Source organism: Candidozyma pseudohaemuli (genome assembly GCF_003013735.1).
Source record: "Candidozyma pseudohaemuli strain B12108 chromosome Unknown scaffold00011, whole genome shotgun sequence".
Classification (NCBI taxonomy): Eukaryota; Fungi; Ascomycota; class Pichiomycetes; order Serinales; family Metschnikowiaceae; genus Candidozyma; species Candidozyma pseudohaemuli.
This window is the reverse complement of record NW_020194445.1, coordinates 384,211-410,782: the sequence shown is the minus strand read 5'-3', so window position 1 is coordinate 410,782 and position 26,572 is coordinate 384,211. Positions and strand designations below refer to the sequence as shown.

Genomic DNA, 26,572 nt, shown 5'->3' with positions numbered 1-26,572 from the left:
TAATCCATAGAGTCTATGACTACTTAACCGGGATTCCTCTAAATTCTCGCGTTCAACAATTGACACCCCAGAATTCTCCATTCGACTTTGGTATCTTCCTCTTACAATTGCCTGACCCCCAAAAAGTTCTTGCTTTTTCCTATGGAGTTGTGATATTTACGAGGCCAGATTGTGATGCCATGGACACTGCCAATACTGTTTTAGGAATGGACTCATGGATTTTGCAACCAAAAATTATAGCTTCTAGATCCTGTCCCAGTCATACAAATTCATCAGCTAAGCTTAAACTACCACTACCCCCTACCACCCCCTCTCACTCTAACTCAACTACAATCGCTCAACCATAAATGTATTCATAATCTTGTTCATAAGCTACGCCCCGCTTAGGCAATCTTGGTCACCAACTTACCCAAAGGCTTCTCGTCGGTAAACAATCTGTTCCAGATAAGAGGCACCTCGGCCAAGGACTTGCCAGTGATGTCAACCAAAGAAACACCCTCGGTGGACTTGATTCGGCCGTCCTTCAAAGCAGCAGAAATCTCCTGGACAGCCTGTGGGATCTTGCTCTGGAAATCAAACACAATGAAGCCCTCGACGGTGATTCTGTTGGAGATGATCTGGAACCAGTTGTTGACTCTGGCCTTGGAGGTGTCGTTGTAACCGGAAATGGCACCACAAGCAACAACACGACCCCAGCCCTTCACGTGGGCCAAGGCAAAGTCCAAGATCTCGCCACCGACATTGTCGAAGTAAATGTCGACGTAGTTGTCGCCGATCTCCTTGTCCAACTTCTCCTTCCAGTCGCTGTCCTTGTAGTTGGCGCAGTAGTCGGCACCAAGAGACTCGACCCACTTGCACTTTTCGTCGCTACCGGCGATACCGTAGACCTTGGCAGCCTTGAAAACGTGTTTGGCAAGCTGAACAGCCATTGAGCCTGTGGCGCCGGAGGCAGCGGAAATAAGCACAGACTGGCCTTCCTTGATCTTACCCACCTCAGTCAAGCCAAAGTAAGCAGTCAAGCCGGTCAAGCCCAAGCTGCTGAGGTACAATGGCAAAGGAAGACCCAATGACGTGTCCACTTTGTTGGCAATGACGGCCTCGTGAACAACAATCTGTCTAGCCCAGCCAAAGAGACCAACCACAACGTCTCCCTTAGAGTACTTGGAAGACTTTGACTCGAGCACTTCTCCGAGACCCAAGGACTCCACGATGGCGCCCTTCTGCACAGGAGCATGGTAGGCCCTCTTTGGGTCCTGGTCGCCACGGATCCAGGTTCTCTGTGTGGGATCGTTACTGAGGTACTTGATGTCTACCAAGACATGGCCGTCCTTGAGGTCGTTTTCGGGCGAGTGGGTCTCCAATTTGAAGGTGGAGCTTGGCTCGTCCCAATTGAAGTTGACGACGGCGGATGGCGGGTTCTGAAGGATGATTTTCTCGGACATTGCTGGGAAGAAAAGATGGCGATCCTGGCTGCTAAATAGTACCCCACGAAACCACCGTGCGAACTTTCCGCGAACTTTCCGGAACGCTGCTTACTAACACGGAAGACGGAAGAAAAGAGCAGAAGAATGCGGCGGAAGAGAGGAGGGACGGCTGTGGACCAGGTGGATTAGTGGTGAAGTTTAGGGGAATATGGTGGGGTGTTGCGGTGCGATTAGGGCAGAGAGCAAGCGAGATCGGATGTAATGGAACTTATCTCCTATTGGCCAAAAAAGGGATTTTTCAAGGCAGGGGCTGTTTGTTCAGGGAAAATTGAAGAAAACAGGGTTCTGCAATTTGCAGCCATTTGTGTTTGTTGCAAACGAACAGGGCTTCAACTCCGAGACCGTTGAGGCTGAGGCTGGAAAAAGGAAAGAGGTGAGAAGAAGGCTATTTGGGTGAAGTTGATAACTTCGATTCTTTCTTAGTTTTCTTCTCGGTTCTTGCTTCGAATGGCTTAGGATTTCCAAAAACACGGTGTTTTCAATTAACGGCCTTCATTCACCGCAATAGCCGCCGTGCAGCCCATCGAAGAAACCGTTGATGTGAGGATGCGGTTTTCGGAGTTACAAGACGCCGACGCTGACAAATACGGAGATGACGTTTTACGCGGTTTTGATTGAGTTGGTCATTTTGAAATTTCGAAGTTTTTGTTTTATGTTTGGCTGAATTGCTGATCCAACTTCCCCATATAGACAGTGCTCAGCACCAGCGGAGGATCTGTCCGCTGGGGTAAGATAATCAGGTGATTTGTAGAGAATTGCCTAACTTGAAGGAGATAGGGGAAGATGGGTTTGGGGAAGAAGAAGCGAAGGTATGAGAATTGCTTGCTGGTCTAGGAAGTACCTTCGATGACGGGTAGGTGGCGTATTGCTTTCACGAGGCGGTTTCGAAAGTCCAGCTGCAGTTGCATTTACGAAGCTGGAGGATTTGGAATTGATGTTTTGTGGATGTTATATGGTGATCAGTGTTTTGCAGCAATCGACGTTTTTGCCTTGACATTCTGACGAGGTTGAGACCTATGAGAACTAATGGTTGAAGATATGCTAGATCCAGCGATCAGGCTATCGATAGCTGGGATGGCCTTCAAGAGATGGAATTCTTGTAGAGGAGGCTTTTTAGATGAGAAAGTAGGAAAAGAGTGATTTATTGCTATTCGAGACCACTTATCAGTGATCCAAGTGTTGAATGCAAAAGCTGAATGCGAACCACACCTTGAGAACCAAGTGAGATCTCACTTAGCGGCCTTTTTGGCAGCCTTGTCGTCCCAATCCTTATTATCGTCGTTGATGGGGTACACATTCAAGTCAAGAGGGTCGACAAGTTGTCCTTGATTGGTTCTCATTGACCGTCTCTTGAAATTTGTGGAACGTTGACGAACTCCAAGGCGCTAACAGAGATTTTAATACGAGGAGTAGTCCAGGTGAATCATAGAGAACCATCCTTGCAGTACATTCAGCATGCGTTGGATAATCAACAAGGTAACGATCCACGACTTGGACGCAAAGCCTTGAATCATATCGTTATCTCTCATACTTCTAGGCGCACATAGTTAGGGGTTACAACATCTCAGTACTCAACTACTACCATTCTAAGAGAAATTTCAAGACAATTTGTCCGATTACATCCTTTAGTTCACCTCTGGTAGAAACCTCAAGAAGCTCACCTTCGACCACTATAACAAAGCTCCATCGGTATCACTCGCCAGCTACTGTCACCAGAACATACTACCTGCTCCAAAATCTGAGGCTCGGCTAAGAGTGCACATTTTTCAGGAACCACCAGAGCCTCTTTGTGTAATGTACCTCGAGGACCTAACATCCTACCATATCTCTATCCACCAACTCTAGAAATTCAAGCCGCAACGGGAAACATGCGGCTAAACCAGCTTAATTGCGTCACGAACGTCAGCCAAGAACATGCCGATAACAGCATCTGAACTACGGAACCCCATAAAGCAAAGTCCCCCAGAATCACCCAAAACCCAATTACGAGCCAACAATACCTCAGCCGCTCAAAAACCCCTAACCAAAAAACGGCACTTCAGCCGCCCCCACAGCAAGCCAAATCTGATTGTTGATCTCCTCCTGGTCCAATCCCTAGTCCACCCCACCTCGGTCCATGCATGGCCTCCTATCTCACCACACTGACGTGATCGACGAGCCAAGACTGCCACAACCGCGGCCAAAAAAAAAGACATACGATACGAGATTTCAATTTGAAATTATTAGACGACTTGGTCCTTCAAGGGACCCATGGGCTCACCACCACTGAGGATGACGTCATCGGGGGAGTCCGAAAGATCACCAATCGCGGTCCTCAAACGACCTCCTCCCCAGGCGGGCGGTTCACGTGAGCTGTTTTGCACAAAAATGGCCTTGTCAGCCATGTCCAGCGCAATCCTCCATACCAGCGAGGCTTCAAGAGGAGACCGTGACTGCCCAGGGAGGCCATTAGATTTTTGGAATCCTTTCAAAATCGCTTTTCCAACTTTTCAAAGTCCTATCTTTCCATTTTTCATCTTTCATCTTTTTTCTTAATCCAGCTCTTCCTCCAGCTCCTCCATCCTCATCGCTTTCCTACTTCTTCTGTTCCATTCGCGCTACGGTGATTCCTCCAGATAACCGCACGGCAACAAAGCCCCACGGAAGCGTGCTCGAGGCCAGGCTGTGCAAACCGATTTAGCCACTCAGCAGCGTAAATAAACAGAAAAAAAGCGAATCGGCCAGGGGTCACCCAGGCTATTTTTACTGGGCAGATTATCTTTTTTTTTTTTGCAACCGGTGCTGCGTACAGGCCAGGCTTATCTGCTGAATTAGGCTTTTTGTCACACTTGGTCGCTGATTGTGCCTCATTTTGGGCACAGTCCATCATGCTTGACGTGACACTGCCCTGGTGGAATCACAAAAATAGGCCATAGAGATTTGTGCAATTCACCAAAAATAGCCAAACTCGAAAACCATCAATTTCGAAAACCACCAAAACCACCAAAACCACCAAAATCCAATTCCCCAAAACTCTCCCTCCAGGTCTGCTTGGTGCCGGACGGCTGCGATTTTTCACCTCTGCACCTTCCTTCCACCTTCCCTTCCGAGACAATGACTTTGATTCCGCCACAGAGGCTAAAACCAGATCGTCAAATCGCCGCTTCTCAGCACCTCACAAAACCCCTTTCACGCCGTCTTTCACAGGCTTTTGAATTCCGCTTTTTCAGGCCCTCCGCGATCCACCCAGTGCGCCTAACGATGTGTCAAGCCTGTGCGATGCCAGGCACAAGAAAATGACTTCGACGGTCCAGAAACACAAAGACTACGCTTTTTTCTCTGACTCTGTTGCACCTGCCTTGCACGCCTCCCTTCTCTCCATATTGTTGCTTATGTACAGCGCTAGTGCTGAGACACGCCGACGGATGCAAATCACTATCGCTCTTCTCCAGCCCTGACATCACCATGCACACTGCTAACTTTTTAAGGCCTCTGGACCATAAATTTTAAGTTCTTCTTTGGACAAAAGAATTTGGACAATCTTGACTTTTAAGGTTCCTTGTTCCTGCAAAAGTCAAAAATTCCTTTTCCCTTGGCAGGAGCCACTTCATCGTAACTGCCGTGCTTTCTGGCGTTCCTGCTTTCTGGTGCGCTACTCAGCCTTGCTCGCATAAGCCCCAGCAATATATAACCGCCTGCCGTCGCTCCTAAACTCCCTATTTATTCCTCGACATTTGGCGTTTTTTTCGTTTTTTTCGATCAAAATCCGTGTCCGTGCTCCTTGTGGCTTCCTATCTAAGTCAGATTTTGCTTTTTGCTCCGCTACTCGACTAGCTTCACACGAGCTCAAGTCATCCCATCGATTCCAATCGAACCCATCCAAAAACACACTTTTCCAGGGACAATCCTCGAGGAGGCTCCACCGTTGATCCCTGTGTGACATACTTAGTGACGCTGCCGAGGCGATTTGCTTTTAGATCGAATTCCATCGTGAACGCCATCGTCTGCTGCTACCCATAGTGTGATCCAGAAACGCCATCCTAGGCCACCCAAACCACTCCTTTCCCGCTAGTCTTTTGCTTTATCCATAGTGATCCCCAAAGTGACACAAAACTTCAAAGAAGAGTTCCCCCACACATTCCACTATGGACGAGAAACCCATCATATTCAACCCACACATGGCCCTTCCTAGGCGCTACCGCCGTGTGGCGGCGCTCCTGGCCATCATTTTCATTTGCATAGCCGTGCTGATTCTTCACACGCTCTTTACGCCGATTTCCCAGGCCCATCTCACGAATGAGGCCTTCAGACAGCACCAGCGAAGCTCGTTTCAGCCCAGAAACCCTGCCCTGGCGCTCTACGACTACATCAAAAAGCGCCTGGCGGCGTCCCACGATCCAGATTTCGAACATGTGCTCGGAAACGCCGACGGAATCTACTTCCATTGGGACGACTGGGTCGACATGCTGGCTGGAGACTCTGTTTTGCAGCGTCTCAGGGATCGCCAGCCTCTGGGCACTTGCAACAGGGACGTGGACCGCTTGGCGTCCATTAACCCCTATTTCATGGAGACCTACCACACCAAGGTGCTCCGCAGCATGGCATATCTCTATTGCATCAAGGATGTGCCCAAACGCGTGCTAGCTACAACCGACCAGGGCTACATAGAGGTTGCTGTGGCTGAAAAGAAGCGTGTTGGCGATACCCTCCCGAAGAACGTGGCCAAGCTGCTGCTAGTTCTGGCTATGAAGGAGTCCGAGCAGTTGGACCTTCCTTTGGATGAGCTGACTCTGCACCTCCGAGCTGTCCCATACAAGCAGATGCAAAAGACCGTGGCCGTCAGTGCCAAGGACTTTGTGTTTGAGCCAGAGGTGGAGATTTTTGCCTTGAAAGAGCGTCTCAACGAGAACCGCATTCTGAAGCTGGACTTGGAGTACTTGGAATTCTTGGAGTACGCCAACACCGCCGCAGACACCCAGCAGTGCTTCTTCAAATACCCCTGGATCTTCAGTGACCTTGCTGCCCGAAACTCCCACCACATCTACTACCCATTTTTCAAACGCTACATTGCCAACCGTGAGCGCCAGAGCATCTTGCAACATATCATCCGAGCCTGGTTCGAATTCGCCGAGACCGAAAAAGTGGCGCTGTGGGTCAACTACGGCTCTCTTCTCGGCTGGGCCTACAATGGCGTGAACATGCCTTGGGACACTGACATTGACGTCCAGCTCCCGATTGTGCAGCTCGACCGTTTGGCCAGAAAGTACAACAACACACTCATTCTCGAAAACCCCAAACTGGGTAACGCTGCATATTTATTCGAGGTTTCCCCCACCTACGTGAAGCAGGGCAACAGCAAAAACTTCATCGACGCCCGTTTCATCGACATCAACCTGGGCTTATACATAGACATCAGCGCCTTGTCTCACACCAACGACGTGCCTCCGCTGGCGGTGTACGAGTTGGACGACGACTTGGCCAAGCTCAAGACCATGGCTGTCCATTGCAAGCACTGGAACTGGCACCGCATTGACGAGCTTCTTCCGCTCAGACACACCTACTTTGAAGGCCTGCCGATCTACATTCCCAAGAACGTTCTGTCGCTTTTGGGCAAGAAGTACGGCAAGAGCTCGTACACCACCAAGCTCGTTTTCAGAGACCACGAGTTCAGAAAGGATCTCGGCATGTGGGTTCCCAGCAAGGAGTGCAAGCCTTCTGAAAAGGACTTTGACCCTTCGGAGGCTCGTGAGTCCTGGTACAAGGCGTGTGGCAAGCTGTGGCTTGTTGACGAGTACAACATTGTCACGCCATCGGTGCAGCGTCACCAAGAGCTCAACATCAACGTTGACGAGTACGTGAACTACGATCCTCAGTCGATCGAGCCGCTTCCATTACATCGCAAGGACCCGTGGGACTATTACGAGGATATCTTGATGAACCGGGGCGCCAGCAACGAGTGGTATGTTGAGGTTTAAATAGCTAATGCATCCAGAAACACAGTAACCGAAGTAATTGAAGGTGATCTTGTATTTTCGAGGCTGTACTTAAGGGCATCTCGATGACGTCATTGTCGATTTTTCGGGCCTACCAAGTCGATTCTCCACCATGAATTGCTTTTCAAAATTCGTAGGAGATTTTAAATACAACTATGGTACCCATGCTCCACTGACTCGCTCGACCTCATAATCATGTAAACCTTGCATTAGCCGTAAGACAAACGATACCTTAGAGCCACCTTAATCCTACTATTTGTCGATTTTTCAAACCTACGAAGTCGATTCTCCCGAATTGTAACCAAGAGTAACTTTTCAAATTTCGTGGACTTCGGATACAACTATAAATTCCATGCCTCATTGACTACTCGTACCAAGATCATATAAATATTGTATGAATCGCAAGACCACTACTTGAGTCATTGCACTCCTACTTCTACACTTCTGCCGAAATCAATCTTTATTCGTACTTATGCCTATGCGGTAGCGAAAGCCTGGGTGCTGGTGGCCGTCTTCACAATGTTACCACCCTGACCCTGGTTGCCCTGGTCACCCTGGCCTGGTTCCTGGCCCTGGTTTCCTTGATCCTGGTTTCCTTGGTCACCCTGGCCTGGTTCCTGGCCCTGGTTTCCTTGGTCCTGGTTTCCCTGGTCCTGGTCGCCTTGGTCGCCCTGGCCGCCGTTTCCAGAAAATCCACCGTCATCTGGCAATCCAGAAGATCCCGAGTCTGGGGTGTCTGGAGCCTCAGAAGGAGCCGAACCATTACCACCAAAGTCAGATGGAGAGGAGCCGGAGCCATCGGAGCCATCGTCACCGAGGCCAGATGGAGAAGAACCTGGCTGTTCTGGAGCCTGGGATGGAGAGTTGCCTGGTTGTTGAGGAGCCTCAGAAGGAGCACCTGGCTGTTGAGCCTGAGATGGAGCATTTCCTGGAGCCTGGGTTCCTTTAGCTGGAGCGTTCGTCACTGTGGATGGAGTCTTAGTGTCCATGGGGTTTGGCCACTGGGAGTTTGTGACGGTTGGAAGAGTCTTTCCAGTGTGAGTGCCTGTGATAGGACCGTTTCCGGTAGGGTTGGTTCCGTTGCTTGGAATGCTTGGAGGAGGAGCTGGAGCCAGGGTCAAGGTGCCCTGAGGAGCAGAACCGCCCATGGCGTTGGACTTGGCGCCGACTCTGGAGGTAGCCAAGGTGGTAGGACCGTTTGGAAGGGTCAAGGCGTTGGTGAGCGACAAGGAGACGGAGAGCAAGGTGAAGAAGGAAAGCATGTTGAAGGATGGAAGATGTGTTGAAGGATGGGAAGATGTGGGTTGATTATGAGAGAAACGGAGGGAGGTGGGTGGGTTTATATAGTGCTCTGGAGGGCTTGGTCGTCACATACCAAGATGGGAAAAGCCCCAATAGCGGTCTGCCACGGAGATCCCAGGGTGGGATTTTGGTGGATGGAAAGTTGTTGTTTGCTAGAGGAATCTGTTAATTTATTTGATTATTTATTTGCTGGGGATTTGGGTGGAACTGGGAAATCGAAGGTGTGAGGGAGGTCCCTCATGTGTTGATGATTTCCAGAAACACAGAAGCTTCCCCTGCGTGTGATTTCGACAGTGACGGCATAGTGCAGAGAAAGGTTCGGTAAGCTGCGCTACGGCTTCCATTGCCCGGTCAAACCCGGCTTAGGCCCAGTTGCAAAGGACAAGTCCGGCTGATACAGCCCACCTCGAAACGGCCCGAGCAGTATATGGCTGGATTTTGGGAAAAGTGAAAAATGGAGGTTGTCTAGATTTTTCAGATTTCGTCCACAGCCCCAAAGGAGGAACAGCCCCAGACAAGGAACATACGCGAAGCAAGGCTTTGACGGTCCCTTGGGAGCGTTTTTCCTTGTAGAGCTAATTGCGTCCCAAACGGGCCAATGGCGATCTAACCGAGAAACGGTTGGCGGAGTTGGGTATGCGAATAAGGGATTATGGCGGAGTTTCCAAGAAATCGATGTTGGCGATGTTGGCGATGTTGATAATGTAGAGGTAGGGGTAGTCTAGACTACCAGGTGTGATTGACACAGCGACGATCGCCAGCTATTTTTATCCAGGGCTGGTGATTATGGAGATCTGTGACTAACGGTGAGAGGAAGGAATGGGGTCTAGTTCAGCGTGACGTCAGCGGGGTGGTGGAGGTGGTATTACTGGGAAATGTTGTTTGGTGATGTTGGTGGATTGAGGGTGTATGAGGGTGTATTGTGAGGAGTGTGAATGACGATGAAACGGGTGGTGTATCGATGGAGGTGGAAGTGGAGATGGAGGTGTCAAGGGGGAATTTGGTGACTGCTTTTGTTTCAGACTGGTTGAAGGTCTGGAAAGAGTATGGTGTGAAACGTCGATTTACTTGACCTGATGGTTTGTAAGTAGTGGTTTCAATCAAATTCAGTGCAGAATTCGAATGTACCCTCTTTCAATTTCTTCATTGAGGAAATACGTAGAATCAGCTAGGGCGGTGCTACGACTTTATCAGCTCAACCCTAAATCTGGATGAGAGATGATACGGAAATTTCAATCAGTGATCCGGCCACTCAAGAACGGGAAAATATCGGACCTTCAGACTAGCCTTTTTTTAACTTATAGCTAAGTATCAACCACATACGGACTTCTTGCCGGAAATTGCTTGGTTCTCGAGTTTGGGAAGCAACAGCTGAAGACAAGGATCAAAGTGAAAAACGCAACGAAACGCCACCGCCTAATCCCTAATGTTTGCTTTCTTGCTTTGCTTGATAACGGTAAATGTCAAGCCAATTTGTCATCAACACGATTTGAGACAAAGCCACTGATTGTGTGGACTCTTACCAGTATCCAGTTTTGCAGTCGCTGGACCATAAAAATACATAAAGGGAACCCTTCTCCAATTACCATAAACATCTACACTTCATCTTCAAAGCAAACCTCTTCATTCTAAATCAAAATCACCCCCAGAGTGTCCCCGAGAATAAAGCCAATTCCTAAGTCGATTCGCTTTTGACCCCGAGACACATTTCTGTGACGCGCCGTACATATCTGCTTATCGTGGTGGCAAAAAATCCTGAAGCAACATACGGCTATACGGCTTTCGGCGGTAGCAGATCCACTTACAATCTTATTTTGTGTTTTCTTGAATTGCCACGTTCCAAATACTCTTCATCAATGACTGGTGGGTCGTATTTTGCCATCAATGTTCGGCGTGCGTCGGCCATTCCCGAACTTTTTTCCGTAGTGCTGACTTATTCAGTTTTTTTCCAAGCCGTTTAACTAAATTTCCAATGCAAGGGGCACATATGTCAAGGTCAAGATCATGCATCTTTTTCGATAAGAAAATATTCATTCTTTTGCAGCCGGACTAGTGTGGGACGGAGACGGCGGTGCGGGCCCATGACACGGAGAAACGGCGTTAATGCACGATTCTGCTCGCGAGAAGGGCCATTTTGCCCTTGACAGCTTCGGGCGGCACTATATGCAGGTCGTAACCACCACCAAGAAACCTGATTTGGCCCTGATCTCCTGAAGGGGCCATCGGATGAACAATTTGATGGCATCATTATAATGAGGGGAGCCTATTTAGTAGAGGCCCAGCTTCCTGCACTTTCTTGGCGTAACCACCAGCACTCAGTCCACTCCGTTTGCAGCCGCTTTACGAATGCACGATGAGGCTGCATCGCTTCTGCAGATTCCACGATATAAAAGAACCGATTCCCGACGATTTCTTCACTAACCAAAATGCCAGAAATATCAGAGAATACAGAAACCTCGCCTGTGGCTGAGGAAAATCGCAAGAAGTTTATAGAGTCCGATGCCGGCGACGGAACCACCAGAGAAGAGCAGTACCTTCTGGGTGCAAAATTGATGCTCTGTATCTTCTCCATCTTCTTCTGTCTTTTCCTTTTCGCTTTGGACCAGACCATTGTGGCGACGCTTTTGACAGAGGTGGGAAACAAGTTCAATGCCTTTGACAGAATCGGCTGGCTCACGTCGGGCTTCCTCATATCAATGGCTGCTTTGGTTGCAGTATGGGGTAAGCTTTCACTCATCTTTGGCAGAAAACTGACCATGATCGTGGCAGTGGTGCTTTTTGAAGCTGGTTCCTTGATGTGTGCATTGGCCAATAACATGGATGTGCTTATTGGCGGCCGTGTTTTGGGCGGTGTGGGTGGTGGAGGTATCCAGACCATGACGTTTATCATTATCACCGAGATTTTGCCCATTCAAAAGAGACCTTTGGGTATGGCGCTTTTGGGGTGCACGTTTGCCGTTGCCTCTGTGCTCGGTCCGCTTATTGGAGGTGCTTTTACGTCGCATGTTTCGTGGAGATGGTGTTTCTACATCAATCTTCCTGTGGGAGGAGTAGCCGGAGTGCTTTTCGTGTTCTGCTTCAACCCACCCAAAACCAAGGGCAATTGGAAAGAAAAGATCATGATGATTGACTACGTGGGCGTGGTGCTCATGACAGGGTCTTTTGTTGTTTTGCTTATGGCACTTACCTTGGCTTCTGGAAACGACTTTGAATGGAACCTGGGTGGAGTCATTGCCTGTTTTGTCGTGGGCGGCCTTACGTTTATTGCCTTCTGTGTGTGGAATTACAAGTTCACAAAACACCCGCTTCTTCCCTGGGACGTTGTCAAAGTTCCACAGGTCAGTGCCGCAGCTTTCTCCATGTTTGGCACTTTTGCCTACTTTATGGCCGCCGTGCTTTACGTTTCTATTTATTTCCAGGTGATCCACAGCGCCAGTGCGTGGCAATCGGGTGTTCGTCTTTTGCCCATGATTATTGCAACCGTTATCACGTCCATTTCGCTGGGTATCTTGATCAAGAAAACCCGACTCATCAAGCCTTTTGCGCTTTTGGGTGCCGCTATGGGTATGATTGGCTGTGGTCTTCTCACCCTTCTAGAAGTGGATTCCCCCAATTCCCACAAAATCGGCTATCTCATCCCTCTAGGCATCGGTACCGGTTTCCAGATGCAATCGGGAATTTTGGGCGCACAGGTTGCAGCACCAAAAGCGCCTGGATCGACCATTATGGCCACGACGTTGGTGAATGTCTGCAGAACGTTCGGAGGTGCTTTAGCGGGAGCTTTGGCGGATGCCGTTTACAGTGCTGCCTTGACGAACCACATGAAGGAGACCTTGCCCAAACAAGGCGCCGAACTTGCCAAAGAGCTCGATGGGGTGAATCTCGATTCGCTTATTTCGTCCACAAAGCTTCTAGACCAGCTCACTCCTGCCGCTAGAGCGTATGTGAAGGGAGAAGTGATGAATGCTATTCGGGACACTTTCTACATGGCGCTCGGATTTTCTGCCATTGCAATGATTTTCACCTGTTTCCAGACAAACCACCGTTTGCCTGACGTGGAGTTGGAGCAGAAAAAAGAGGAGAAGCCGGCCGCCAATGATGCAGAGGAGATGAGCGAAGAGAGTTTGAAGGAGCAGTCAGACAGTGGCTCGAACAGTCAGGAAAAACCGTAAATTTTTCCAGGTGAGGCTCGGATAATTTTATAGCGGAACATGGTCCCATTGGTCGAGACGACGGAACATTGAAGAGGCGGCGTGCTGCTGGCGTGTCTCCAAGTATGTCGGCACTTGTAAATAGAGAAAATTGACCAATACAAAAAGAGATGCCTGTAGTTGCTGGAGAAACTTTTCCCAAAATGGACCCGCCTCGGCGAAATGGCGCCACACGCAGGCTAAGGCGTAAGACACGCATGAGGGTTAATCCGCCCCGAAAAAAGCCCTCGAGCAATTGTCCCATTTACGAGGCGTTCCAGGCTGTACCAGAAATGGAACCTTCATTTGTTAACTATGGCTATCGAATTGCAACCACGAGGCTTCGCTGAGGGGAGCTGGTTTATCCGCCAAAACGCCTCGATTGTTTGGTAGGTGTATGTACTGCACACAGCGCGGTGAGCCTCGCGTAATGAGAGCCGTGCAACAGCTGCATGTCGTGACACCCTCGGGAGCTGCCTTGACCACTTATAGTGAAGGATCGTAAAGAATCACAAAGCCCCACATCTCCGTGGGGTAGAATGCGTCACGGAGGCTCTGACGCCTTTGTAGGGAGGCTGGGTTGTCAGATCGCCGCGCGCAATGCAGGACCCGCGTCGTGAAAGCCCATTTTCGATGCTTTTGTCGCGACACCCTGTCACAGTTTTCCCGGCACCCTTCCTCAACAACAACAACTATTATAATTTAAATAAAGCAAGACAAACGTTTAAGCCGTGTAAATATGCATGGGTTGCTTTCGGGCTACGCGCTCGGGTGCGTCTGTGGGGTACATCTGCGGGATATACTATTTCGCCGCGGGGTGGGCAGGCCGTATATTCTCCGTAAAAAGGACCTACATGTCGGCTTCCCCATGTTTGTCTGCACGACACGCAGCACGCCAGCAGGCGCGACATTTTGGGTGCTAAAAATGCTCCAGCACTCGGGCTTACTTCCAACTATAAAAGCCCCCCAGAATGCTCTACTCTTTTTCTTTCTCTTATCCATCTCTAAACTCTTCATCATGGGCCTCGAAGACAACAGGCTCGTGCAGCGCTTCATCAATGTTGGCGAAAAGAAAGCAGGCTCCACCTCCATGGGTATCATTGTTGGTATCTTTGCTGCCTTTGGTGGTGTTTTGTACGGTTATGACACTGGTACCATCAACGGTATCATGGCCATGGACTATGTGAAGAAACAGTTCCCAGGCAAGGACAACGAGTTCACGGCTTCGGAAACATCGCTAATTGTCTCCATCTTGTCTGTGGGTACCTTTTTCGGTTCCCTTGCCGCTCCATTCTTTTCTGACACCTTGGGTAGAAAATGGTGTTTGATTTTGTCCTCCTTGGTTGTTTTCAACATTGGTGTCGTTTTACAGACCGCCGCCACGGACATTCCTTTGCTTTGTGCCGGTAGAGCCATTGCCGGTGCTGGTGTGGGTCTTATTTCCTCCACCATCCCGTTATACCAGTCTGAAGCTGCTCCCAAGTGGATTAGAGGTGCCATTGTGTCGTGCTACCAGTGGGCCATCACCATTGGTATCTTTTTGGCTGCTGTTTTCAACCAGGCCACCCACGCCAGAAACGACTCTGGATCCTACAGAATCCCAATTGCCCTCCAATTCCTCTGGTCGTTGATCTTGGGTATCGGTATGTTTTTCTTGCCTGAGACCCCCCGTTTCTATGTTTCCAAAGAGAGAGAGGACAAGGCCTTGGAGGCGCTTTCCAAGCTCAGAAAGCTTCCTTCCGACCACCCTGATCTTGTTGAGGAGTACAACGACATTAAGGCGGCCTACGAGTTTGAGAAAGAATACGGCAAGTCTTCTTGGGGCCAGGTCTTGTCCAGCAAGAACCACCAGCGTAAGCGTTTGGCCACGGGTGTCTTGTGTCAGGCTTTCCAGCAATTGACCGGTGTGAACTTCATCTTCTACTTTGGTACCAACTTCTTCAACGCTGCTGGTGTGGACGGTTTCGTCACCACCTTGGCCACCAACATTGTCAATGTCGGTGCCACTGTCCCCGGTATCCTTTTGATGGAGGTTGCAGGCAGAAGAAACATTCTTCTTGGAGGTGCTGCCGGTATGTCGATTTCCCAGCTTATCGTGGCCATTGTCGGTGTTGCAGCTTCGTCGGACTCCTCCAAGAAGGTCCTTGTTGCCTTCTCGTGTATTTTTATCGCCTTCTTTGCTGCCACCTGGGGTCCATGTGCCTGGGTCGTGATTGGAGAGCTTTTCCCACTTAGAACCAGAGCCAAGTCGGTTGCACTTTGTACCGCTTCCAACTGGTTGTGGAACTGGGGTATTGCCTACGCCACGCCGTACATGGTGGACAAGGACAAGGGTAACTTGGGCACGAACGTGTTTTTCATTTGGGGCGGGTGCAATTTCTTGTGTTTCTTCTTTGCGTGGTACCTGATCTACGAAACCAAGGGTCTCTCCTTGGAGCAGATCGACGAGTTGTACGAGAAGGTTCCCCACGCCTGGCGCTCCCAGGGCTTCATTCCTTCCGAACACGCCTTCAGAGACGACGCCCTTACGGATCTCCGTTCCGACACCAAGGCCGAGGCCATCTCCATCGAGGAAAGAAGCGTCTAGACCGGAGTCTAGGTATCTACTTAACGAGTAATGATAGTCAAGATCAGTGGTGGTGTAGTTTGTACTTTTTGGTGTAGTTTTGATGTGAAGGTTGCTGGATTTAGGGTTGTTTAGGTCTTGTGACTGAGTTGAGGCTTTATGATGTGGGATTTAGTGGTGATGGAGTGGAGGAGTGGGGATTAAAAGATGGGTGAAAGAGGGATCGAGAGGACAAAGACACGAAGATCACGAAACTTGATATTTTAGCAAATCAGAAGTAGTCATTGATGATGACAAAAATAATGGAATTGCATGAATTGCATGAATTGTATTGTCGAGTCTCAGTTTGTCTAGTACCATCACCCTCAATGCATGAGCACCTCAAAATAGACTAGACCCTGAAACTCCAGAAGTCCAGCACCATCAAAAAACCTTCACAAACTTTTCACAACCTTCATCAACCCATCAACTTTCCAAATCCAGAAACCAAATAACGATGTACAAAATGTCGCTCCACTACTTCCTCTTTCTGGACCTTCGAGAAGCCAAATTAAGATTTGAGGCGGCTGAAGGCGGCTGGAGGCATGACGGAGCCCTGGATCCCCTGATGCACACCCCAAAAGCAGCCTTCTGTTTGTGTAAATAGAATTTGACTAACGGGCCATTTTAAGGTTCCCACCAGTTTTTGGAAAAAAAGAACAACTGCCCGAATTTCGAGCGACATTTGCTAAACTTAGAATTCCACGCCTTCTGCAGAATATTAAAACCCCGGATCTAGACTGGGGGAAGGGCGGCAAGGGGCTTAGCCTCCTCCTGAATGAGCCTCCACGGAAGCCCCGTCTAAGCCCTCTTGACCCCCGATTTCGAGCCCTTCTTGAAAAAACCACCCCCACTGTCGTCATCCCCCACCTTTTTCCCCCCACCATCCCCCACCATCACCAAAATTCCAAGGGTTGTGGAAAAGTTGGATTTTTTGAAAATTTGGCCCCGGGGGCTCCTGCAAGGGGCTTGTGTTTCACAGCATGCCAGGGCTCATACTTGTTTACACACGCGTCGGTGCTCATAATAATAAGCCCCCGGATTTATGGATCAAGCGATTTTCAGATCGGAGTGGGATTGGAGGGTCGGTTTTGTATTGGCCAGGGTGCTTTTGCTTTGGAATGTGGCAGGGTGAAGGGAGTTGTGGATGGCAATTTGAGGGATCACAGAGGGTGGAGTGTAGTAGCCTGTTTTCAAAACGATTATCATTGTGGACGAATGAGGATGTATCGTGTAAATTGCCTGATTTGCTTCTCGTCAATGAATTCGTTTTCAGTGAATGCTCATCAGGTAAAAATCGTTTGAACAGTGGGTTTGTGGTTTTATTGGGACTGACTTTGGCAGCACAGTCAAGTGGAAGTTATCATGACGAGTCAATCTATAACCTTGCCCTTCAACCCTGGAAGAATCCCACGCAATTGACGAAAAATCAAAACGCACAGTCAATTTGACCTTCGTAGCTGGATCAGAATACCTCCATCTGACCAATCCACCAATTACACCTCCTTCTAATCCACCCTACACCTACCCAATTTCCATATTCTCGTATATTCGTCAAAGCAATTACATAGGAACGCATTAGGCCTGGTTGGCCACCGAGGCGTCCTTCTCAGGATCGGAGTTGGAGGAAGAATGGCGCAAAACACCATCGTCGTGCTCGGTTGCAGCCTTGTCGTCCGTCTCTCCTGGCAAAATAGGAACAGCAGGAACGTAGGAAGCCGATTTCCAGGCGGGGATCTTGTTGGTCCAGATCTGGTCAATCTCCTCCAAACGCTTGCCCTTGGTTTCTGGGAAAAGGAAGAGAACGTGGAAGAACATGGCCACACAGAAGGAGGCGTAGATGATGTAGGTTCTCCAGTTGATGTTGGCAAACGATGGAGGCGTAAACATGGCAATGGCAAAGTTGAAAATCCAGTTGGAAGCCGTGGCCAAAGCAGCTCCTCTTTGTCTGGAAACAGAGTCACCCCACATTTCTGAACAGTAGACCCACACAACCACACCCCAGGACACAGCGAAGGAACAGACAAACAAGTAACAAGAAGCAATGACTCCGTTGGCAGCAGGCTTGTCGTCATCGGGGATTCTGATGGTGACAGACTCGGAACCAGAGTCAGGGTAAGGCACCGAGTAAGTTCCTAAAAGACCAGCAACAGCAAACTGCCAGGCAGCCATCATGGCAGCACCTCCAAGCAACAAAGGTCTTCTGCCGATTTTATCCATGAGGAAAAGAGCAACCACGGTACAGCCAAAGTTCAAAACGTACTGGATGGACGAGGAAACCAAGTTGGCGTTACCAGAGATACCGGCCATCTCGAAAACGTAGACAATGTAGTACATCATGACGTTCATACCCGTCAACTGCTGCCAGATCTGGGCGAAGACAGCCACGAATGTTCTAGGAAGGTACTTCTTGGTGAACAAGTTGGCGAACGTGAAGCCCTTGACGTTCTCCTCCACGATCAACTGGTCCTTGATTTCGGAGATCTCAATCATCACGTCAGGGTCCTCTCTGTTACCCTTGGCGTTGATCTGAGCAACGATTATTTCGGCTTCTTCCCAGTAGCCCTGTTTAGCCAACCATCTGGGCGATTCTGGAATAAAAAACAAGCCACAGAACAAAATCAAGCCAGGCACAATCTGGATGCCCCAGGCAATTCTAAAGGAGGCCACGCCGTCAATGTGGGAGCAGCCAAAGCAAATGTAGAACATCACCAAAATACCCAAGGTGACACTGGTCTGGAACATACCGCCAATGAAGCCTCTGACGTTTCTTGGAGAGAGTTCGGAACCGTAAACAGGCGCCACGGAAGAACCAAAACCAATTCCAGCACCGGAAATAAAACGACCGATAATCAATTGCGCTCTGTTCTGGGAAGAAGACTGGATAGCAGCGCCAATCATCCACAACAAGGAGCACACCATCAAGGAGGCCCTACGGCCAAAAGGCTCGGAAACAAAGGAGGTGGTCATGGCACCAAAGAAGGAACCAAGGGACATGGAGGCGGTGATGAAACCTTGCATGTCTGAGCCAGGATGATCAAAGTAACGGAGGTAGGCGTCCTGGCCCAAGAAGGCGGACATGGAGGAGATATCGAAACCAAACATCAAGCCGGAAATACACGAAATACAGGCGATGAAGTAGATGTTGGTGATTTTGGGGCCTCCGTCGAGAAACTTCCGGAAAGCCAACGCTGGTTTGACCATGCGGTCTTCGTACGCAGAGAAACCCATTTTGTGTTTGTATAGATGGAAAAAGAGAAGGGAAAAGGGCGGAATGGCCCGGTATTTATAGTGGATTCTTCTCCACCTTTGAGGGAAAACGACAATGGTGACCGAGTAACGGCAGCCAAGATGCCGAAGCTGCAGAAGCGAGATATCACGCCAGGCGTTTCTGGCAAGGATGCCCAAAAGGATGCGTTTTGCATGGAGAAAATAAAAATAGGCTTTTGAGATTTGATTGGTCCAATTGAGTTTTGGATTTGCTGCTTTTAGAGGGAGCCGTCCGAGAGTGGATCCGGATAAACCAAGCCGGAACCCCAGAAAAATCGGTGCGGCACCGCTCCACAATGTTATTCCGCTAGGAAAAACTCCATGGCGTGAGCAGCGCAGTTACGGGGGCCAAGCCCGGATAAACCTTGGCACCTAGCGGAAGAATCACCCTTTGAATTGAAAGATTTTATGTGTTTTTGCAATTCAGTATAGGGTGACATGTCGAGGAGGATTTGCGTGGGTTACTGAAACTGGGGTGCTTGCATCCAGTAAGGTGGACCAGCAGCAGGCATACAGAGGTGACCCACAGCAAGGACAAGAAGCGTATAAGAAGAGATTCCCAAAACAGCAGGTCGCAAGGCAGGCAGAAAAAGACAAAAATTCTAAAATGTACGCTGCCGGCATCATGCAACTCGAGCCTTATTCAGCTTACGAGCTCTCAAACACCGTGGATAATGGCCTCGGCCGGATTTCACTATTGTTCTCCGGTCTACCTCCCCTCCACTGCAAAGTGGCACGGCACCGGACGGAATGGTACATGACTCAGGCCGATTTCTCCAGCATGCGGGCCGCCGCACCAGCCGTACCATATACGACACACACGACGTACCCCACATTCCGATCTCCACCATCCAGACCCTGGAAAGTCAACCCTAATACTACGACGGTTCAAACAAATCCGCCACCCTCTGGCGCACAATTCTCCGTGGGTTCCCCTCAAGCCCCACAGAATGACCTCACGGCTGCGTTCCCCTCTGGGGTGCGTCGCGCGGGCTCACAACCATGCTGCTAATTGTTCCGTCCAACGGGCTGGACACGCGCCACCTGCGGCCGAAAACAGCGTATTTTCGAGGCACACGGAATAACTGCCTGAACCGGTGCGTCACTGTGACTTCTCTGGCCGATCCCGGAGAATATTATCTAGATGGTGTTTCACCATCGTGGCACTAAGCGGTTTATAATCTAATTTTACTATCCAATTAAAGTATGGCGAACGGCTAGAGCAGCTGGATCAGCTTCTGCCGCACCCTGGTCTCGGCTCTCCAAACATGGAGCTGCATTGCATCCGAGGACTCGGTGGATTACTAATGGAACAGGCTCCAAACGGAAGGCGCTTGTAGAATTGCAAAAAACGGCGTTTTACCAATCTTCTTGATTGGCCCGATACCGTCAAAACTCTTAGCCCATTCACCAAAAGCACAGAACCTTCTCCAATTGTAGCATTGACACCATTGCCTAGAAGCAGCCAACGACAACAATGGCGTCAGGATCTTGGAGACGTTTTGGCGGAACCACACAATGGGGTCGGGGAGGACACGAACTGGTAACTCAAAGCGAACAATAGGCTTGGAGAAGTTCTAGCGGTAGATCCAATGGAGCTTTGTAGATGGTGTTGTTGGGTCCGTTGACCCGGTGATGAAGCGGTGGTGCCTGGTGGTTCTTTTAATGAAGAGCTGGTTGTTTTGATTTACAGATTTTTGATAAACTACGAGCAACTTCAGCCGCCTTTGGATACGGTTTTGTGTTCTTTGAGGTGTACCACAACGTGGCGGCCACATTGGGTTTGCTGACTTTGGCAACCAAGAAAATTCGTGTGGTCCGCTGGATTTTTCATTTTTCCGAGTCGAGCCCGCCAGACTCGCCGCTGTTGTTACCACAACGGCCATTGTTTGGTTTTCTGGAGAAACACCTCCGGAAGGAGCTGGCAGAGGTTTCTCCGCTGAACCCCGAATGGAGAATTATCCTAATTTGGGTTCTTCCAGGATCTCGGCTGGATATTGGAGAATTCGCCGTGGCAGCCCAGCAGATTTAGTTGTTTGGAGTCGAGGGGAAGGTTTGTGGATTTTGGGTTGTTGAAAGGGTTGATGTGTTTTGGGACGCCTGGTGAAGTTGGGGTACCCTTTAGTTTCCTCACTGAGAGGTGAGTATATTGATTTTGTGGCCTGGTATGCTTGGTCAATTATATTCAACAATCCACACACGTTTTTTGAATCTTTTACTATATCCCGCTTTGGTTAGATATTGCTGGAGATCACTTAAACACCCCTAGCTCGTTCTAGACCTATACTCACCTCACTATATGGATATCCATTCTCCCCACCAATACGATCCATCCATAATGAAATTCACACCAGCCTTTTGATGACATCACTCCATACACATTTCCACAGTACCACTTCATCATGCTCTGCTTTGTAACTGCCTTTTCGCTGCTTTATCCTGCTTTGTCCCTCCCTTGTCAAAGGTGGTACCCATGTGCGTCTTATCTGTACGATCAGAGATTCAGAATGAGACACAAAAGCGACATCCGGAAACAAAACAGAAGGTTTTGGAAAAAGCTTCGAAAACGGCCCCTCGGCATATCCGCCCCTCCGCAAGCCTGTCAAAATCCGTTTTCAGCAATGGGGCACCTGACAAAAAATACACATGCCGATCTTCCGAGGACCTCGAGGAACACCATACAACAAAGGGCCCAAACAAGAAAATTCCAGAAATCCCATTTCAAATTTTCTAAAAAACCTCCGTAATCCTCCTCCTGACCTCCCCGGCAAAAGTAGCCACATGCCGTTATCGTTATCAACATCCTGCGTATACGCTTATACCTTCATCACGAGCATATCATAAACCACACCTTCTTTATGCTTCCTATTGCAATATGCCTATGGCTTGCTTTGCTAGCATTTCCCCTTTCGGCAAAACCCACATCGACCTCGATTCCGCCAGAACCGTCGCCATCTTCCATAGTTGACTACCTTTCATCCGAGGTTCAGTTCTCCTACTTTATTAGACACCTCCAACGAAACGGCTTGGTTCCGGTGATCAATTCGCTTCAGAATGTGACGCTTTTTGCCCCCGTCAATCTGGCGTTCGTGGACGATGAGGTCTTGGGCAACGATACACATCAAAACCTCTTGCGTTACTTTGCAGACCAGAAACTACGAATTGGCTACTTGGACACAAGGGACATGGTGGCTGACTCCTTGTATATATTGAGGGAAACGCCCAGCCGCAACGTTACATTCCCGCTAAAGTTGCTGGCCGACTTGGACCAGAAGCAATACTATGTCAACGATGTGGCCCAAATCGTGGAATTCGATTTCTACGCCAAACACCAGCATTCGTTCGTCCAGGCGATCGACCACCTCCTTCCGCTCCTGCCAAGCATATGCGAGCTCCTATTGGACAAGAGCACGGATTATATTAATGGCCACAAGATGAGTTTTGTCAAACGACTCTTCCAGCTGGTTTTCTTGCATCCGAAGATCCGGGGACCCAGCTGTCCCGAGTTCCTCGGCAACACATCCACAGTGATCCTACCGCTGGACAACATGGTTGAGAAGCTGCTTCTGGAGGCGGAAATACGGTACTATACCGCCTTGTTTGAGGCGCTGGTGGACAAAACCTTTGACACTTCGAAGGACGCCATTAGTGAGCTCTCCAGAGACGTCAGTGACATGATCAGCTTCTGGCTCATTCCGGAACTTGTGGACGGAGTCAACGGGACACGCTCAGATGTGGATCTTCTGAGCAAAAAGAAGAAACCCATCACCCCGGCACCTCCACATTGGGACTACAGCTTCTCGCTTGACACCAAAACAAACCAGTTGATCATTAATAATAGCATTCGGTCCTCCGTCAACTCAACTGGTCTTAGTGCCCGGGACGGCATTGTCCACATTTTCGATGCCGAGAGCAACCCAAAGAGCTCTTTCTTCCTGGCATTGCATTTCCGAGTACCTACTCTTGTCCCTCGCAAGATACTCTACTCATTGCATTACTCCCAGTTTGTGAACGAACTCATGTTCCGCAAGCTAGGGAAACTCATCAACGGCAAGATCACCAACCAAACCATTCTTTTGGATGCCTTGGATCGTGACGATCTTCAGGACGATGATGAAGTGGTGGCCTCGTCGTTCAGTAATAAACAAAATACCCTATACAAATTCATGGAGGGCCAGTTGGAGCCTGCAGCAGGCCCAAAGTCAACCCAGAGATACCAGCGACTTTTGACATCAAAGCTCTGTCTGAATAAGCGCATTGGTCTGTGCTTCAAGGTTAAAGTCACGGGTGGATATCATGATGGAAAAGCGATTACGACCTTCAACAACGACATAAATTCATTTGGGCAACCGCATATTGCCGCAGGAAATACCTCCATCTACATTGGGGACAAAACACTCGAGCCCCCTTCCTCACTTAAACACACATTGGCAGATCTTCTTACTGAAGGCGCTGTAAATGGTCGCTTGGAGCACATTGAGATTGACAAGGAATTTTGCATGTGGACCTTGGAGCATTTGAGCAAGCACGGTCTCAATTCGGTAAAGCAAAACAGGAAGGGTTACTCCATAATCTTGCCTTGTGGCCATACCATATGGGAACCCCTTGCTGGTGTACAAGATCCACATGATGCCTCCATCAAGAACCTTGGACTAGTTCTCAAGTTTCTAGAGGCACATCCCAAGAAAATGAAGGATGTGCTCAAGGGGCTCTTCATTGAGGATCTTATTTATTCGGATTTTGGCCTCGACGACGACATTGAAACATCTAAAATTGCCAAAACCCTTCGGGGTGACGCCATCAACATCAGCGAGAGCTACCGCACGGGAGATTTCAACCACATTATCAAGCTCAATGACACACCTCTCTCAGTGCCCCTCAACTCCGACGTGCTTTTCAACCAGGGCGTGATTCACATCACTAATAAGCTCATGCTTCCACAAGATTTCTACGTTTCCTTCCGGGATTTGCTTGAGACCACGGAGGGTAAAAAAGAGCGCTTTTCGATAACTTCCCTTCTATCTGTGTTTCCAGAATTGAGAGATGCTTTGGGGCTTGGTAAGAAAGAGTTTGATACCGACTACTCCATTCTTGCCCCTCGCCCAGAGTCTCTTGAGTCCATGAATGTCACCAAGGATTTCGCACATCTTCCGGAGTTTCTCCAGCTCCATTTGTTGCATAACGAGGATGCCAGAACTCTCAAGCGCTGTGTATCTCAACCGTTCAAATCAAACCTGACCTTCACTATCCAGACGAACCGCTCCGACGGTGTTTTCGATTGTCGCAAGAATTTCGATACCGGCAAAACCTACCTTAGATTGAGGACCAACCGTACCGAACTCTTTGGCTACAACAAGGACAAAGAGGTCAAGATAGTGACTCACGGCTGCACATCTGTCAACAGCAACGCCAGCTGTGTCTTCATGATTGACAAGCCGTTGAATTTGGCCTGGTTTTCGCATGACGATGATTTCCTCCATGTCCACATTGGCTGGTTCAGTGTGGCCATTGGAGTGCTTTTCGGTGTTCTCCTCGTAGGAACATTGTTCACATCAATTATGGTGTTCCTTGGAAATCGACCCAGACAGCAGCCCAAGCCGTTGAGTTCACCTACTGGATTCCCCATGCCGCCTGGCTCGACATTTATGCGTGTGACGTCAGACGAAGACACCAACGCCGGCTACGACAATGGTTACGAAAGTGATGACGATCTCAACAGAAACGAAACCGAATCGTTATTACTGGCATCAGGACTCAGAAAGAAAGGACGCCGCGGGTACGGCACTATCAGAGAAGACATCTCCAGTTCGAGTCCTAGCCAGCGGCCCAAACCGATTCCGGCATCGGCCCCGAGAACCATCAAAGCCAATAGGCTGTCTTTTACGAGAGATAGAAACCTCCCACCGGTGTAACTGTGGAGTTGAAAACCGTTGATAACGCTCAGGCCTGCGTGTAGCCGCACGTAACCAGTGGGGCATTAAAAATCGCAATCTCGCGTAACCAACTACTACTTTTTCAACTGACTAATCACAGAGACAATGTCGGAACCTGTTCAATTGGATCAGCAGGCCAATGTCACGCGAGACGATGCCATGCAAGAGGACATTGATATCGATAACTACGAGCAGCAACAGGGCGATGAACTACAAGCAGAGCAAGGTAAACAGCTCTCGCCTGAAGAGAAGTTACAGCAGACAGAAAAAGAAGCTGATGCTTTGAATGAGCTTAATGCACAGGCCGGAGCTGCTCTTCGTTCAAACGATCCTGAGGGAGCTGAGAAGGCTGCTGTTCAGGCTGAAATCGATTCCAGGTCAGTGTACATTGGCAATGTGGACTACGGCACGGTGCCTATGGAGTTGCAGCTGCATTTCGCCTCGTGCGGCGTGGTGGAAAGATTGACCATCCAAACGAACAAGATCACAGGACAGCCCAAAGGTTTCGCCTACTTGGAGTTTGAAACGGCCGAAGGTGCCCACAAGGCCGTTGCGACGCAAGACGGCTCTGAATTTCGTGGCAGACCGCTTAAAGTGAGTTTGAAGAGAACCAACGTGCCATCTTTCGTGAGGGGCCGTGGCAGAGGCCGTGGATTCCGTGGAAGAGGAAACTTCAGAGGTCGTGGTCGTGGATTCCGTGGCGGCGGCGGCTTCCGTGGTAGCAGATTCAACCCGTACTAGGTTGCAGAAGCGAGGACCAAGATGTTGGTGGGCCAGCGCAGATCGCAAATAAAGGTTAGACGAAAACCGCTGACAAAGTCAGTCTGAAGGACAATACACGTTAGGGAAAGAGACACGAACTCTTCGCTATAGTTCTCTATTAACGATGGGGTGGTTGCGTCGCTTAGATATACGATCCCAGCTCACGCCATAGCCCCATAGCCGTAAAGAAGACGAATTGTAATATATGCACATACACCGAGATCAAACCCTAGGTCACATCATGAAATTTTTCAATCTCTTGATGTCTGTAAATCCATTTAGCTGTTGGTCTGCTTCACTAGGTCGGAAACCTCAGCCACACCATCGTGAGCCAAACCCGCCACAACGCCGTCGATGTTCTCCTGGGCCATTTTCTGCTCAAACTTGTATTTACACTCTGTTTCACAAATCTCGATCTCAAGCCCCGTGATGGCCTTCTGCATGATCTTGAGGTACCCTTCAGGAGCATCCGTCACCTTCCAGGGCTTTTCCCGGGTCGACTCGTTCTGGTTGGTGAAGTTCACCAACTGCTGCCTGACAAAGTCAAAGTCATCCACAATTCTGGATTTTCCGTACACATGGAGCGAGGCAAAGTCCCATGTGGGGACGAACTTGTGGGTCTTTTGCTTTTCCGGATAGTACGAAGGCGATATGTAGGAGTCTGGCGACTGGAAGATCACCAAGACGTGATCGTTTTCCTGGAGCAGCGGGATCTGGTGGTTCTTCCTCGCCAAGTGTGCTTGAAGATAGCGTTTTCCGGTTTCCTTATCGATGTGGAGAAAGAACGGAATATGGTTGGCGATGATCTTCTGGTCAAAAGTGACCAAAGTGCCGAGCGGGTGGTGCACGATAAGCAGCTCCTTCTGGTCCCAGCGGTCCTCGTTGTAATGGTTTGGGATGTACATGAAGAAAGTGGTAGGAAATGGTTGCAAAAGGATGATGTACTGATAAGCGCGGGTCCGCTATCTGTGAGTCAGTCCAATGGGGAGGGGTGTTTTAGTAACGAGTGGGAGATGTGGGTGGGGGTACAATAGAGGGAAGTTGAGTTTTTAAG

General features: G+C 49.3%; 8 protein-coding genes across 8 annotated transcripts; 4 read left to right on the top strand and 4 right to left on the bottom strand.

The window, feature by feature from the left end:
• Positions 1 to 383: 383 nt before the first annotated feature.
• Positions 384 to 1,442, bottom strand: C7M61_004011 (MDR family NADP-dependent oxidoreductase; the record flags this gene model as incomplete). Its single annotated transcript, XM_024859341.1, has 1 exon — positions 384 to 1,442. The coding sequence occupies one exon, from the start codon at positions 1,440 to 1,442 to the stop codon at positions 384 to 386; it is 1,059 nt and encodes a 352-aa protein (XP_024712643.1).
• Positions 1,443 to 5,608: 4,166 nt separating this feature from the next.
• C7M61_004010 (uncharacterized protein) lies at positions 5,609 to 7,438 on the top strand (the record flags this gene model as incomplete). The annotated part of the gene is made up of 1 exon (XM_024859340.1): positions 5,609 to 7,438. The coding sequence occupies one exon, from the start codon at positions 5,609 to 5,611 to the stop codon at positions 7,436 to 7,438; it is 1,830 nt and encodes a 609-aa protein (XP_024712642.1).
• Positions 7,439 to 7,932: 494 nt separating this feature from the next.
• On the bottom strand, positions 7,933 to 8,718 carry C7M61_004009 (uncharacterized protein; the record flags this gene model as incomplete). Its single annotated transcript, XM_024859339.1, has 1 exon — positions 7,933 to 8,718. One exon carries the CDS (start codon positions 8,716 to 8,718, stop codon positions 7,933 to 7,935), a length of 786 nt encoding a protein of 261 aa, XP_024712641.1.
• Positions 8,719 to 11,184: 2,466 nt separating this feature from the next.
• C7M61_004008 (basic amino acid transporter) lies at positions 11,185 to 12,930 on the top strand (the record flags this gene model as incomplete). Its single annotated transcript, XM_024859338.1, has 1 exon — positions 11,185 to 12,930. The coding sequence occupies one exon, from the start codon at positions 11,185 to 11,187 to the stop codon at positions 12,928 to 12,930; it is 1,746 nt and encodes a 581-aa protein (XP_024712640.1).
• A 1,036-nt stretch (positions 12,931 to 13,966) lies between these two features.
• On the top strand, positions 13,967 to 15,535 carry HGT12 (Hgt12p; the record flags this gene model as incomplete). Its single annotated transcript, XM_024859337.1, has 1 exon — positions 13,967 to 15,535. One exon carries the CDS (start codon positions 13,967 to 13,969, stop codon positions 15,533 to 15,535), a length of 1,569 nt encoding a protein of 522 aa, XP_024712639.1.
• A 1,596-nt stretch (positions 15,536 to 17,131) lies between these two features.
• On the bottom strand, positions 17,132 to 18,784 carry C7M61_004006 (sugar porter family MFS transporter; the record flags this gene model as incomplete). Its single annotated transcript, XM_024859336.1, has 1 exon — positions 17,132 to 18,784. The coding sequence occupies one exon, from the start codon at positions 18,782 to 18,784 to the stop codon at positions 17,132 to 17,134; it is 1,653 nt and encodes a 550-aa protein (XP_024712638.1).
• Positions 18,785 to 21,681: 2,897 nt separating this feature from the next.
• On the top strand, positions 21,682 to 25,497 carry C7M61_004005 (uncharacterized protein; the record flags this gene model as incomplete). Its single annotated transcript, XM_024859335.1, has 2 exons — positions 21,682 to 24,628; positions 24,857 to 25,497. 2 exons carry the CDS (start codon positions 21,682 to 21,684, stop codon positions 25,495 to 25,497), a joined length of 3,588 nt encoding a protein of 1,195 aa, XP_024712637.1.
• Positions 25,498 to 25,796: 299 nt separating this feature from the next.
• On the bottom strand, positions 25,797 to 26,423 carry C7M61_004004 (uncharacterized protein; the record flags this gene model as incomplete). The annotated part of the gene is made up of 1 exon (XM_024859334.1): positions 25,797 to 26,423. One exon carries the CDS (start codon positions 26,421 to 26,423, stop codon positions 25,797 to 25,799), a length of 627 nt encoding a protein of 208 aa, XP_024712636.1.
• Positions 26,424 to 26,572: the final 149 nt, after the last annotated feature.